This window comes from Setaria viridis, chromosome 5, assembly GCF_005286985.2.
Source record: "Setaria viridis chromosome 5, Setaria_viridis_v4.0, whole genome shotgun sequence".
Classification (NCBI taxonomy): domain Eukaryota; kingdom Viridiplantae; phylum Streptophyta; class Magnoliopsida; order Poales; family Poaceae; genus Setaria; species Setaria viridis.
Window position 1 is genome coordinate 41,962,235 of NC_048267.2, and position 14,225 is coordinate 41,976,459.

General features: G+C 48.5%; 1 protein-coding gene across 1 annotated transcript; it reads right to left on the reverse strand.

Annotated features, from left to right (window-relative positions):
• Nucleotides 1-1,404: 1,404 nt before the first annotated feature.
• On the reverse strand, nt 1,405-6,954 carry LOC117855584 (coatomer subunit beta-1). The gene is made up of 4 exons (XM_034737966.2): nt 4,792-6,954; nt 3,362-3,871; nt 2,729-2,814; nt 1,405-1,906 (listed from the first exon to the last, which is right to left on the reverse strand). Exons 1-4 carry the CDS (start codon nt 6,847-6,849, stop codon nt 1,702-1,704), a joined length of 2,859 nt encoding a protein of 952 aa, XP_034593857.1. The 5' UTR covers nt 6,850-6,954; the 3' UTR covers nt 1,405-1,701.
• Nucleotides 6,955-14,225: the final 7,271 nt, after the last annotated feature.

Here is a 14,225-nt window from a genome sequence, read left to right on the forward strand (position 1 = left end):
GTCGGCGACCTCCGCTGCCCCAGTTGCAGTGCCTTTTTGGAAGAATTACAGTCCTTGGCCTCCGCTGCCCCAGTTGCAGACAGGAAACAAGCGCCTCGGCCTTCCGTTCACTTCGTCAACTCGTGGAACGAAAGCTCCCCTCCAAGAGCTACAAGAAATGCGCTGTTCTTCCACGCCCATGCTGCACTTCTCATCATCTATGCCTGTCTGATTCAGGATAGGCGCGACGGGTCTTTGCCGTCCCACGGATTCAGGACACGGCGACGGGCCTCGCGCTCGTCCTCGTCGTCGCGGTTTGTCCGGGGCAGCAGCAAGCTGCAGCGGCTGCTAATGCTAACCGACCCGTCGCAAAAGTCACCGCCGATCGCCACCCGATTTCGCCGTTGTCGCGGTCAGGTTTCCGTAAACCGCGTGAGCTTGCCCCCTCGAGCTCGGGCTTTGTTTAGCCGTGCAGGTTTGGTTAGAGGACACAGGCAGGCAGGCAGGGGCGCTACCCTTGACTCTTGTGGCCGATTGATTACGGCCGTTTTCTCCATGTCTGCACACCAGCTCCTTTCTTGACTTCCTGGGGGCACCTGCCTGGCTGGCTGTCCTGCCGAGCGACCTCCCTGCCCTGTCCCCGGAAGATGGTCTGAAACTTTGACGTGAGACTTGGAGCCTAGCGCCTCGCCTGACGAACGCGCCCTCTGTCTGGCTGCAGGCTGCCCGCTACTGCATAGTGCAGGAGTTCAGCCGGGCGTTCGTTTTGTTCAAATGGCATCACATTGACCCCCGGGGCCGTGCGCCCGGCCCGTGAGTGAGTGTCCGCGGGTGCGTGCTTGACGGGTCCATGCAATGCCAGTCAACCCGCACGGGGCCACTCGACGATCGATGAGGGAGGAGGGATGGCTTGCTCAGGTCTCAAACAAAAGAAGCGCCACATGGATGCTGCACGCAAAAAGTGCCAAAAAAAAAAGGAAGAGTTGGAGGAGATGCGGGCTCTCAATCAGTATGGGGGACAGCCCGAATGGTACGTGATGTTGGGCCAGCCCAGCAAGCAGGCACCGCCATATAGTTGGGCCGCGGAGCATTGTTGGTTCTTGTGCAGGAGTCAAAGTGTTGTTGCTTTTCCGGACCTGTCCATGTCCGGCTTCATCCGATTCTTTGGCGTATTTACACCAGCAAGCCATATGAAACCTGTGGTGATGAAGATGATGATGGTATGGTTGCTCATGTCGGAGACTTCGGGCTAGAAAGGTTCAAATTTGGTTCCGCAGCAACATCTTTTGCTGACCCAAATTCCACTTCCGCAGCAACATCTTTTGCTGCGTCATTTGTGCTTACCTGAGCAGCAACAGGCTCACAGTAATCCTCTTCGTATACTGTCAGTGGTCAGCTGATGTAAACAAAGAACGCAGGAGTGTGTGCTTGCACCAAAGAAAAGAATCTATAATCATTTTATTATTTGATACATGATACTCGAATCAGAAAGACATCTGGATTCATAAAGTCAGTGAGTATAACAAAATTCTTCGTTTTGTAAGCTAGAACAACACAAAGCTACACAATCCTGTTCATACAGGAATATGGGATGGGATACCTCTACTACCATCTATCATTTACGGCTTGGCGACCCATGAAAAATTGGTGTGGAGGAAGCAAAATTTAGTTCAAATCAGGGCTTTATGGTATAACGGATGATATACATGTGGCACGGCTCGGCTAGCTGCCACCCTTTTGTTTTAGGGTAATCTTGTCTCCTAAGCTGAGCGCGATTCCTTGGGTCTTGCTCCTTATTCTAATGTAGCCGCTCAACTTGCCATCAGCCTGCTTCTCAATGCTGATGTTCACCAGAGCGTCCTCACCAAACACACTCTTGGCATAAAGGTTTGCAGCGAGGAACCCACATTCTCCATCAAGTGCAGATCTGAAATTACCATATACAAAAGCAGAAAAATGAGCAATGCATTAGCAAACTTAAACTACTCAAATGTAAAGAAACAAGTTTTCACAGGTTCTCAGAACCTCCCAGTAAAACAATTTCTCAGTTTTCCAACCAAACTAGCACCATTGAAAACAGTTCAAGTGAAAAATGCAAGGCACATATGTTTGTTATGACAAGTTAAGCAACCATGTACTTCCACCAAGGCAAGTACATATCTTTTGCATATCCTGTATTCCTGTGCATGCAAGGCTGCCCTTTTTTTCCTTGAACCAGCAAGAGAGTAGCCTCGTCATTATGTTAAGAAAGAATAAAATGTGAAATGGGTAACAAGCGTACAGGTAATGAAAAAGAACAGAGACAAAAAAAGAAAAAGAAAAAGGATGAAGACAACAAGCCCACAACTTCCTCCCCCCAGCCCATTAACAGCACGCAAGTTTGTGCGATTTCTGCTCAATTATTAGTCATAACAGGCGGGGAAAAAAGTAAAATGACATTTTGACTATGCTTGCAAACCTAGGAAACCAACTAGAAACCACATTGAGCCCAAATAGATCAGTCCTGTATGCTGAAAACAGCCATGTGATTATTCTAGTTTATTTGGCATACGGAAAAGTGATAATGTCATAAACTTCTATACATGGTAGTATTATTGAGAGAAAATTATGTGTGTACTCTATGTTTTGGCACTTTATATGGGTCTGAATGACTAATGACAGCACAGATAAATCTAGCAATAATATACAAATTAAGGCATAATTCTATAGTATGCAGTGATATGCATGATCCAGATTCATTGGAACTTACGGTGGTGTTAGACACTTCATGTTTGTTGACTTAATAATATGATTTAAGAACTCCTTCTCATCCTGAATCACAGTATTCACTGCCACCTGATAAGCAAAGAAATAAATGTCATAACATTAATTAATAATTAATAAGAATCAGATATGCAATATGAGCGGGTAAACGAATCAGATACACAATATGAGCACGAGGATCTGCATGTAATTATTCAACGTCAATCATATCTAATCATTCACCAGCAAGAATATTAAGGCAATACCAATATAACAAAGGCAAACAGAATAAAGCCACCTCTTAAATTGTCTAGCTTGAACCTAAAGAACCAAAAGAGATGATGATTATGACAATTCCTTATCCTAAATTTCTACCAGCAATGGCCCAATCCCCCCCCCCCCCCCCCCCGCCTCCCTAAAGTTTGTTACCATGTGGGTATCTGTCATTAATCATTAACTTAAAAAATAATTAATTGTGTAGATGAATTTTGCTCATTTATGGAAAACCTATATTATGGCACAAGTTCTGCATAGGTTACAACTAGATGACAAAAATACTAGCAATAGTGTCTGCAGCATAAACAACAAAGAGCATCTTGAAAAAAGCGAACAAAATTTTTGAAAAAGAGAGGCACATTACCTTATTTTCCCACTCAAATTCTGCCCACATATTCCGGAAAGCAACATCAGCGCATGTAGCAGGTGAGATGTAGTCCATGATATCAATGTGAATATCATTTAGGACCACCACTGATCGTTCCATCACATTTGAAGTTTCATAAACTATGTTACCAAATATGACTCCAGTCTCTGTTGATGAAACCTTGATATTCGCTCGAATTTGCTTGCTTGACTCTGGAGCCAATGTGTAGTTTTGAGGGCGGTCAACAAGTTTTAGGTCGCCCATTGTTGCTAACTCCAAGCACAAGTTCTGGAGTGTTTCTTTTGTTCGGTTTATGACTGTAACATCAAGTACAATATCATAATGATGAACAGTTACAAATGCTTCAGCATACACAGGATCACTGAATCCTGTCAGTTGAAGAATCCGGTTCAATTTGTTGGAATCATCTGCATCCTTGGTAAATTGACCAGTTGCGGCCATCAAATCATCTTGAACTGCATCTTCCAACTCAAGTTGGCTCATTCCCTGCAAGAGAAATGCCAACTTTAGCAGTGCATGGAAAAATACAAGCAAAAAGGCATATTCAGTGCTGAAACTTAACATAAATTATCATGCTTCCAAAAAAAAGATGGTGTTTATAGTTTTGCTGTCATATTAAACAATAATTAAGATCAAATCTTAATGTCAGAACAAGTTGCCTCATTTGCAATGATATAAATGCAACATTGAAGAAACAAACACAGAATAATAATACAATGCTTAAAAAAAAGAATCATAGCTGTGCTATTGCTCAAGACAATATGTTACTGATAATTAGTCTTTAGCCACAGGCAACTTTTACCGACAATATTAAAGATGAATTAGTAACAAACTTTTACATAGTATGGACCGATGCAAGTAGGAAACTGTTGATTCATTTCAGTTTCTACAGAAATTCTGTTTAGATATGTACATCCAGCTATTCCTTGACCCAATAAAGATCAATTTTTTTACTTGAGTTTACTACCGTAATAGAGTATGCACATGTTTCAACATTGACAACATGTAAACCAGAAAAAAGAAAAAATAATACAATACTTCTAAATCCATGACTTTTTTAATAATAAGAGAAACTAAGTTTAAGACCTAAAGGTACAGAAGGAAGATGTTAACTTTGTTGTTTACAAATTAAAAGAAATATTGTGGCTTAGGAAATACAAGAGATCTTCAAATTAACCATCAATTAAATGCTAAAACATAATTTATTTGGAGAAACTACAATGACTACAAATGCAGTAAATTGGTAATATTAATACATGAAGGAAGGCGCTTCTTTCAATCAGAAAAATTGGCTGAGTTTTTCGGAAACTAAACGCTTGTGGTCATCAGTACCCACACTATACAGACAACAGAATATGAAGTTCCAATAGAGGAAAAATTTAAATAGAAAACCAGTTCACTCTCACCTTCCTGCTCTTTAGGTGGTAGAAATCAATAAGATCATCTGGTTGGGCATGAGATATCTGTGCCTTAGCCTTCATCTCCTCAGTCTCCCTAAATTGCTTCTCAGCAAGCATGTTTACAAAGCTCTGGCGGCATGACTGCAACCAAACCTTCCTAACATCTTCACCAGGATTGCAAAGACACCTCACACAGAGAATAATCCTATCATGTGAGTCATTGTCAATAGGGTGTGGGAGGTAAGATGACTGTCCCAATTCCAGAATGGACACCATGATCAACAAGGCTCCAGTACAAGCCTTGTTTACTTCAACCTTTGATGGCTGAACCTCCTCCAGCCTCAACACAAGCTTGGTCAGATTGCAGGCAACAGCAGCAGCCAAGAAGAAATCACCAGACAGAATGAGAGATCTGAGATTCTGACTGGAAGCCAATGACCCGAGAGTCGCTGCCGGAGCTGAAATAGCGGTCTCAGTGGCAGCACTCTGTGTGGCATAAGTGCCATCCGCAAGAACAGCAGGCCTCCTCGAGGACACAGTGACACAGTTCACCACAGGCTGGGATGGCTTGGAGGAATCAGTTGACTCCCCTTCCTCAGAGACAGTGAAGAACGGGAGATCCCCAAGGCTTTGCTTGACAGTGGAAATTGCGCTCTCAACTTCAGACAACGAAAGGGAGTACTCTGCAAGGATCCAGAGAGCACAGATGCAGACACGGGATGCTCGGATCTGAGAGAATGTGTCAATTAACCTCTGGATAATGGACACACGGAGCTTGGGATTGGTCTCTATGATCTCACGCACAAACAGAACAACATCAAATGCTGCAGCAACATTAGGGTCCCCAAGGAAGTCCATGAGCAGGTGCACAACTGATGCAGCCACCTCCGGGTACTTCTTGGCACAGGCATGAATGGCCTGTACCAGCATCTGGCGGTATTCCCCACCCTTCTCCACCTCAGCACCCTGCGTCTTAACCACCTCCTTCTTGAGGTAGAGCACCACCTCCTCCACATTTCGCGGAGTGAGCAGATCCAGCACTAGATCAAGCACCTTCTTCCTGACATCCACATTGGGGCTCCCCAGTGCACGCAACACATCCATGACCACATCCACCATCACCTCCCTATGCGATGTTCGCAGCTCATGCAGACGGTCCAGGATGATGAGCTTCACATTGTTGTCGCTCTGCGAGGAGAGCAGCTGGCAGTATGTGTTGGCGGCTGCGCGCACAGCGGTGGGCGCGGAAGAGAGGGACACGAGCGCCCCCGCGCACTCGTACACGACGGCGGAACTGGGCGCTGAGAGGAGGGAGATGATGATCTTGATATACCTGCCCTTGTCGACGCGGCCCTTGGAGCGGCAGACCTTGCGGATGAGGTCGACAGCGGCCATCTGCAGCAGATCCGGCCATTCCGCAACGCGATCGGCGTTGGTGAGGAGGTACGCCACGGCGCGTTCCTGCGCGCTCGCCAGGAGCATGAGGAACGCGTTCCTGCGCGCTGCGGCGTCCTGCTCGGAAGCGAGCGCGCGCTCGACGAGCTCTGGTGCGTCGGGGATGAGCTGGTCCCCGTGCTGGCGTTGGTAGATGGCCGAGACCGCGGATAGCGCGTGGCGACGTACGAATTGGTGGCGGTGCTCGAGGTTGGAGAGGATGGAGGGGACGAGCGGCTCGAGCAGCTCGGGCTCGGTGAGGCGGCAGAGGAACCGCAGTGTGACGCCGCGGATGTACTCGTTGGGGCTCTGGAGGTTGTTGCGGAGGTTCTGGCAGATGAGGATCATCTCGGGGAGGACCTTCCCCGTGGCGGCGTCGCGCTTGTCGACGGTCTCGAGGTAGAGGAGGAGGAGCTTCTGGACGGCGTGGTCGTCGCAGGACTGTACGTAGCGGACGACGGTGATGAAGAGGTGTGGGAGGGACTCGCCGTTGAGGAGGAGCGAGATGGCGCGGCGCATGGCGTCGGCCTTGGCGGGCCCGTCGCCGGACTCGAGCTCCGCCTTGATCTCGTTCGCCATCGACGGCGAGCCCTTGTCAAAGTGCACCAGGAGGGTGCACGGCTTCTCCATGGCCGCCAGATCTGACGAGGTCAGTGGATCTGGCCTGGCCTCCTCGAGGAAGGGAGGTGGGGATCGGATCTGGGACGGAGGAGGAAGACGAGCACGCGAGATTTATGGGAGGGAGCGACCGGCAACGAAGGGATGGAGTTAAACGGGTTGCTTCGCCTAGTCAAAATGGGCCTTCTTCAAACGGGTTGCTTCGCCTAGTCAAAATGGGCCTTCTTTGAAAGGCCCCAACAAAGAAAACGGGCCACGTATAAGCAACATAAAAAAAATTCTGTATATAAATTTCAACATACTAGGCCTTTGAACGTTATGTGACATTATCACTAAATTATGCGGTGTAATTAGATGGGGGTGACTCCCTGACAATCGAGTAATTTTCTGTATCGTCTCAGTCGATTTTTTTAGCCAATAAGGAAAAGGCACGTAGCACTGTTCAGCATAATTGGGATTTGAGTGATGAGACAACCAAAATCAGTCGGTTTTGGTAGTTGACCAGCACCAGCAGCAACAAAAAATCGAGTGAGAACATACATTGGAACAATCGAAAAACAGCCAAGCTACCAAAACAAACACGCTCGCTAGTTGCCGGCTTGCGGAGCAGATTGCCGTAGGAGAAAACCTGAAACTCATTGAAGCTTTTCCTTGCTTCAAACATTTGTGAACCATTTTGCACGTGTGTTCAACGAATTAACATTATATTTGCAACAGGGTAATACAAAAACATATTTCTAGCTTGAAATAACCTTCAAAATAGCTTTTCACATACAGATATTCACAAAACAACACATGACATGCTACTGCTTAGGGATTGACATGACTGACACAATCACACTGAGACAAAATACAAGATTGCTATTTAAGGACACAAAACCATACAAAAAACTAAATACAACCAAATTAAAACATACTTTAGACATACAAAACATTACAAATTCTTCCGTTAATTTGTTGTGGTTCAAAGAAATGGCACCCTGCACAGCATAAACAACTTCAAAAAGAATTTTGGAAAAAATAAAGACAACAAATACAGAAAAACGTGAAGATATGTCAATGAAAAAAAATGCTCAAGCACTTCTTCTGACAAAACCTGATGATTGCGCCCCGACGGGAGCACGACAGAGCTCAGATTTGCTCCCATGGCCAGAAAGCTTGGCATGGCGCGAGATCTTGAGCCCAGCGGCGGAGGACGAACTCAGGGTAGTGGCCGCGGTGCTTGACCTGGAGGGATGGCGGCGACGGAGAGCCCGATGGTGGCGGCAGCGCGAGAGCCCGAGAGAGGCCAACAGTGGCAGAGGAGAGCCTTTGGGAGGGCGGCAGCGCTCGAGCGAAGAGCGGCGCCAGGGGGTCGGACATCAGTCGGCGGCCGTGCTCAAGCGGAAAACGGAGATAGAGGGGCTCAAGCGCCGTGAGGAATCTGCGGAATCAGGGAGCGGCGGAGGTCGAGGCTGCGGGAGCCGAAGGCCGCCGGGGGGAGTGCGGCGCTGCGGCGTCCCCGAGAGCGGAGGAGGCAGCGGAGGGGCCGTGTTATTTCTCTCGCTCGACGCTGGAGAAACAATCGACGGGATATGATGGGCCATATCCCCACATATGGGCCTTGTGTGTCCACTTTATGGGCTACGCGCGACAGAGATTGGAGACAAAAAATTCGATTGACGACGCAAAAGGATTTTTACTCGAGTAACGGTTAGGAATTCCGAGATTTTGTGATTACTAAATTGTTGTCTACTGTAAGAATATTTTAATTAAAATGTAAATTGAAAAAGTAAATCATTTGTCGGGCTGTAAACTTATAATGGGCTAGATTGAACGCTTATCCTGTACAATATCGGGCTTGCAAAATAGGCTCCAGCTAGAATGGGCTAGATTGAATGCATATTTTGAATTTTTAGTATTGGGCTTGCAAAATAGGCTTGTGTTCTTACTAAAATTTTGGTCAATAAAATGGGCGTTCTTATAAGAATTCAGTTTGCTATCTGGCGGGTGCTGGTAGACACAATGTGACATGTAATTAAGATAGGTCTCCAGAAAAATTATCGCCGTGTCAATATCACGTCAATTTTCTGTCCGACATGGTGTCACTTGTAAAATATATTGTAATAGATTATGATGATTTCAGGGACACAAATCGTAGTTTACGACGCTAGTGCGAGTATTATTTGTCACATGAACTTTATAAACAAAAAATTATGTTTACGACACATATTGTTTGACCACTGATAAGCAAACTCCTCGATGGTGATCCCCGTCACTGGCACCGTAGGGAGAGAGGCCGAGAGGGTGAGGCACAAGGACCCCGGTAGCAGGCCGGCAACATGCGCCATGAGCCAGGACGACACCGTAGGCTAAATCGCGAGACGAATCTATTAAACCTAATTAATTCATTATTAGCGAATGGTTATTGTAGCACCATATTGTCAAATCATGGATTAATTAGGCTTAATAGATTCATCTCGTGATTTAGCCTAGGGGTTGTGCAATTAGTTTTGTAATTAATTTATGTTTAATACTTCTAATTAGTTTAAAACATCCGATGTGATAGGGACTAAATTTAGTCCAGTCTTCCAAACACCCCTCGGTAGAAGCAAACCAACGTGTTAACGAAGGCCAGGCCAGTCCATTGTCGACTTTCGACACGCTGAAATGCGCCAGGAGGCTACCGACCTGCACGGTCGGGAGTCGGGACCGTAGGATCCGGCCGTCGCTGTTCCCAGACTGGCAGTACGCTGCCGGTGCCGGAGACGCGTCATCGATCGGCTCCCACACACTACCTGTAGCTGTACTACGCGATAGACGCGGGGGGGGGGGGGGGGGGGGGGGGGGGGGGGGGGGGGAAGGGAAAACGAGGAGATACCCGTCATGCGCCGGCCCGTATGAGCGTCCGATCTCTGCTCCGATCCATCGACCATCGCGACGAAACACGAGTACACGACAGGTCCCCGTCAGGACGTTGCGCTACGCCTACGAGGCTCCATGCGTCTCGGGCCCCCACGTTCCCCGATCCTGGAATCCCCCACCCCACATCTCGGCTGGCTCCGGCTGCGTAGTGGAGGCCACATTTCGACGCAGCGTCTTCAACCTCCGTCCACTTGGCGACCTCCGTCTGGGACGGTGCTACCACCCTAAACCACACGATCTCTAAACAAACTCCCTTTGAAAACTTCCCCGATTCGCCGAGCTGGTAGAGGGGAAAATGCGGGCGAGATACGGAGGAACGCGACGGTTTATTTGGTCGGGTTGGTTGGCTGCCGCTCCCACCCGACCCCCAGCCACGAGCGAGCTGTGCTGTACGTGGACGTTGTCACGGCCTAATCGCCAGGCCTACCGCTACTAATTAACGCCGGCCGCATTCATTCAACCGGTCGCCGTCGCCATCAATCATCCGGATGGTCTGTCTAGCTCAGCACACCAGCGCCATTTGCTTTGCTTGCCTGGATCAATCATTGCCCCGTTTTCTCTTTAGGAATCTTTGGGACCTAATCCTCATGTACCAGCATTCCATCACAGACTTTGGTGTCTTCGCACTGATTAAAAAGGAAAAAAAACAGACACACGATGGGTTTCTTTCGCTGGATTGTACCAGGAGAACGACAGACGAGACGACCGTGTCTTTCATCAGCAGATGCTGGGTTTCTCAGCATTGGCATCATGGTGATGGGGACTCGGCTCTTTCATCAGCAGACTAGAGGTGGTACGCCGTCGCAAGAGATTAGTGCTCGCTTTTGATTGTACGGTGTTTAGGGCATCCGTGCATGCCGATGCAGGCAGGTGAAGCACAGGGGGTGTTTGATACCACCCGCTAAAGGTTAGTACCTATTATATCGGATGTTTGATACTAATTAGGAGTATTAAACATAGGTTAATTACACAACTAATTGCATAGATGGAGTCTAATTCGCAAGATAAATCTATTAAGCGTAATTAGTCCATGATTTGACAATGTGGTGCTACAGTAACCATTTACCAATGATGGATTAATTAGGCTTAATAGATTCGTCTCGCGAATTAGTATAGGGGTTCTGCAGTTAGTTTTATAATTAGTTCCCTAAGTGCTAAACTTTAGCAGTGTCACATCGGATGTTCGGATGCTAATTAGGAGAACTAAACATGAGCTAATTATAAAATTAATTGTAGAACCCTGTGCTAATTCGCGAGACGAATCTATTAAGCCTAATTAATCCACCATTAGCAAATGGTTACTGTAGCACCACGTTATCAAATCATGTACTAATTAGGCTTAATAGATTTGTCTCGCGAATTACACTCCAACTGTGCAATTAGTTTTATAATTAGTCTATATTTAATACTTATCCAACATCCGATGTGACGGGTGTTCAACTTTAACCGGTTGGAGTCAAACAGACCCTTAGTATCAAACACCCCTCTGATGTGTTTTCGGATAGTGGAATGCACGCAGCATGTCTCACGGGAACGAATTTTGGGGTACGAATGATGGATGTCCAGTTGTCAGCCAGCAGATTGCTGCGCGGATGAGGGTGTTCGTGGTGCCCCTCAACGTCTATCAGGCGCACCGGATGGCATCTCTCTTTTCCGTTGGATGGATGGGTTGGCAAAGGGATTCCTTTCAGTTTGGGGTTGTCAAATACTCCTCAAATCAAATGTACTCTCTACCAACATTATTCCCCCTCCCTTCTGTTAGTGGCACAAAAGAATGTCTTCAAAGTAGGTGTGGAGGTAGGTGCCTGAACATTCCTGGGTCTGTCAAACTTCGTGATTCAGAAAAAGAAAATGCAACTCTGAACTGCTGATGCCTTCAATCTCGTGGCAAGTGATGCACAAGCAAGCATGAGCTACCGTGATTTCTCCAAAAGAAGAAATGGTTAAGAACTTAAAACAACGGTGGTCCGTGGAATGGAGTCCGATCCAGCATTGATCCACCGGGGCCGTTGAAAGTGACAACCTAAGACTCGGCACATCTACCAACGATCCACCCCCCTTCCAACGTCTAGATTGTTGTTTGTAACCTTGTGCTAGATGCAAACCGTTCCGTTCCGTTCCGTTCCGCATTGGATTCTTGACTTCTTGTGCAGCAGCAGCAGCAGAGACAAACAAAGGCACCACAACTCTACTCCATCAACATAGGATCCGTTCCGTGCATGCGCACGTTTTTTACTCGTGCCGTTGCGGGGGATCCGTTGCGTCCGTATCTGAAAACAGCAGGGGACGGAGCTGGCTCCTGAGGGCGCGTTTGGCAGCCTCGACCGTCTCAGCCAGACCCGAGCCAGCACAGCTAGACCGACGGGGTGTAGAGATGTTAATCAGCACATCTGTAACCTATAGTACCAGCTAAATGAGATTTTTATTGTTAGCCTAGATGAATTGGTGTAACTACCTTGCATATGGGCTTAGGTAGACTTACCACCCGTCCTTCTTCCTCCCCCATTTTCCATCCCTCAGTCAGTGAGTTCTGTTCATCGCCGTACAAAATTCCGACCGCCATCGAGCCGAGTTGCTGCTCGCTCGTGGGCCAAGCACCGTTGTGCAGCCCCGCTACCCCTGACCCTCTCTCCCCCGCCCGCCTCTCTATGGCCGAGCTCGACATCCGATCGGTGCCGCTGCTGTGCACCCCGCCACCTTGCTCGCCCCCGCGGGCCACGCTCCTCCGTGGCCCCCCCACCTCTCCACAGCTGCACGCCACCCTACCTCCGCGGCCAAGCTTGCCGGCAAGGCCCCTCGTCGACCGCGTCTTGCTCGCCCACGCACCCACACTCCTCCGCGGCCCCTGCGTCTTCCTCACCGGGCTTTATCCTCCATGGACCAAGCTCACCGGCTCCTCCGCCCCCCTTCCCTCCGTGGCCGCAGCGCACCGGCGAGGCCCTATGGTGTCGTGTTCTGCTCGACCCCGTGCATCGTGCTCATCTGTGGCCACGTGCTGCCATGGCCTCTGCCCCGCAGGCTCCTCGATCTCCCTCTGCTCGCCCGCGCTGCGCTGCCCAACTAGCCTCTCCAGCTCGCTACCCCGCCAGACGCTCGCACGCTCTCTGCTTACCCGCACCCCGCCGCTCGCCGCTAGCCGCTCGTGCCGCCGCGGTCGCCGACCGCGGCTCTCTTCTTTCTCGCCTTTACCCGCGGTGGATACAGCGTCACGCTGGACGCAGGGAGCCGAGGAGGCGGGCGACGGAGGCGGTGGCGGGGACGGTGTCGCGCGGGACGCAGGGGAGGTGGCGACGGATGCCGCGGCGGTGGTGCACGAGGAAGATCGGGGGTCACCGCAACCCCTCGCTTGAGCCTGCATCGCGTGGCACGATCGATTTTGACGTTCCACGTGGTGCAGGATGAGAGACCTCATTTGCGTTAGTTGGAGACCTCATTTGCATTAGTTGGATCTGGCCCGTGACCCTGGAGGCTACCAATCAAGAGCACCTACACTGCTTGGGCTTGGGTCTGGCTGAAGGCTCACGCAAGCTGCTAAACGCGTCCTAAAGAGCTACTAGCTGCCAATCGGTCAGCAGAAGAGGAGCTAGCTGCCGAAACGGCCCTGCAACGGACGCCTGAATGGCCTGATCGGCTGATCTCATGGTTACCCAGCCTCGACAACGTTGTTAAAGGGGGCTAATGGCAAATAAGTTAACCGAGTCGCAGGTCGCTGATGCGCCGGCGGACGTGGACAAAACCGGTGCCATTTTTATACTGGCTCCCCCTCTCGTTTTCGTCGAGTGGTTCGTGCTCAAGTCAGCATTTGCAGCGACTAATAACCTTGGACGTTGTGGGTTAAGATATTTTTAAGGATCATCTTATCCGGACGGACAGCTGTTCCAACAAAGCGAGGGTCTTGCAGTCGTGCTAGCGGCTGGTTAGAAGACGCTGGGCATGAGAAAACAACCGTGGTTTTATAGAATTGTCAGCTCGTGCGACGGATGGATGTTTGATTTGGAAGCAAATGGCGATGGATAAAGAATTAGAGATGAGAGGGGCACGGAGTTTGTGATGTGACCCCCCCTCGAATGGCTGCTGTTGCCTGTTGCTGGCAAAGACCAAGATGGCTTTAGCTGTACTTTAGTACTGACAAAACAAGCCTTACAAGAGCACGCTGCAATCACGTACGATCACGTCTCCTGGTTTATAATGCAGAAAAAAACAGCGTTCTGTGTTACGACAGGGATGGAAAATTTACATTACTAAAAAATACTATTATCTCCATTTGGAAGTTTAAATGAATGTGATTTCTGATTTTTTTCAGCTACCTATTATCTCTGCATTTCCTTTGTATCTACCACGTCACCGAAGATTATTGGGCTGTTTATATAATTATATTTCCACTCAAAGTAACAACCCTTTTTTGGAATGAAGTAATAAGTTTTCCCTGACTTTTATGAATATCTTGTAATGTTTTTTGGGTGAAATTTCATAGCCCTAAACGG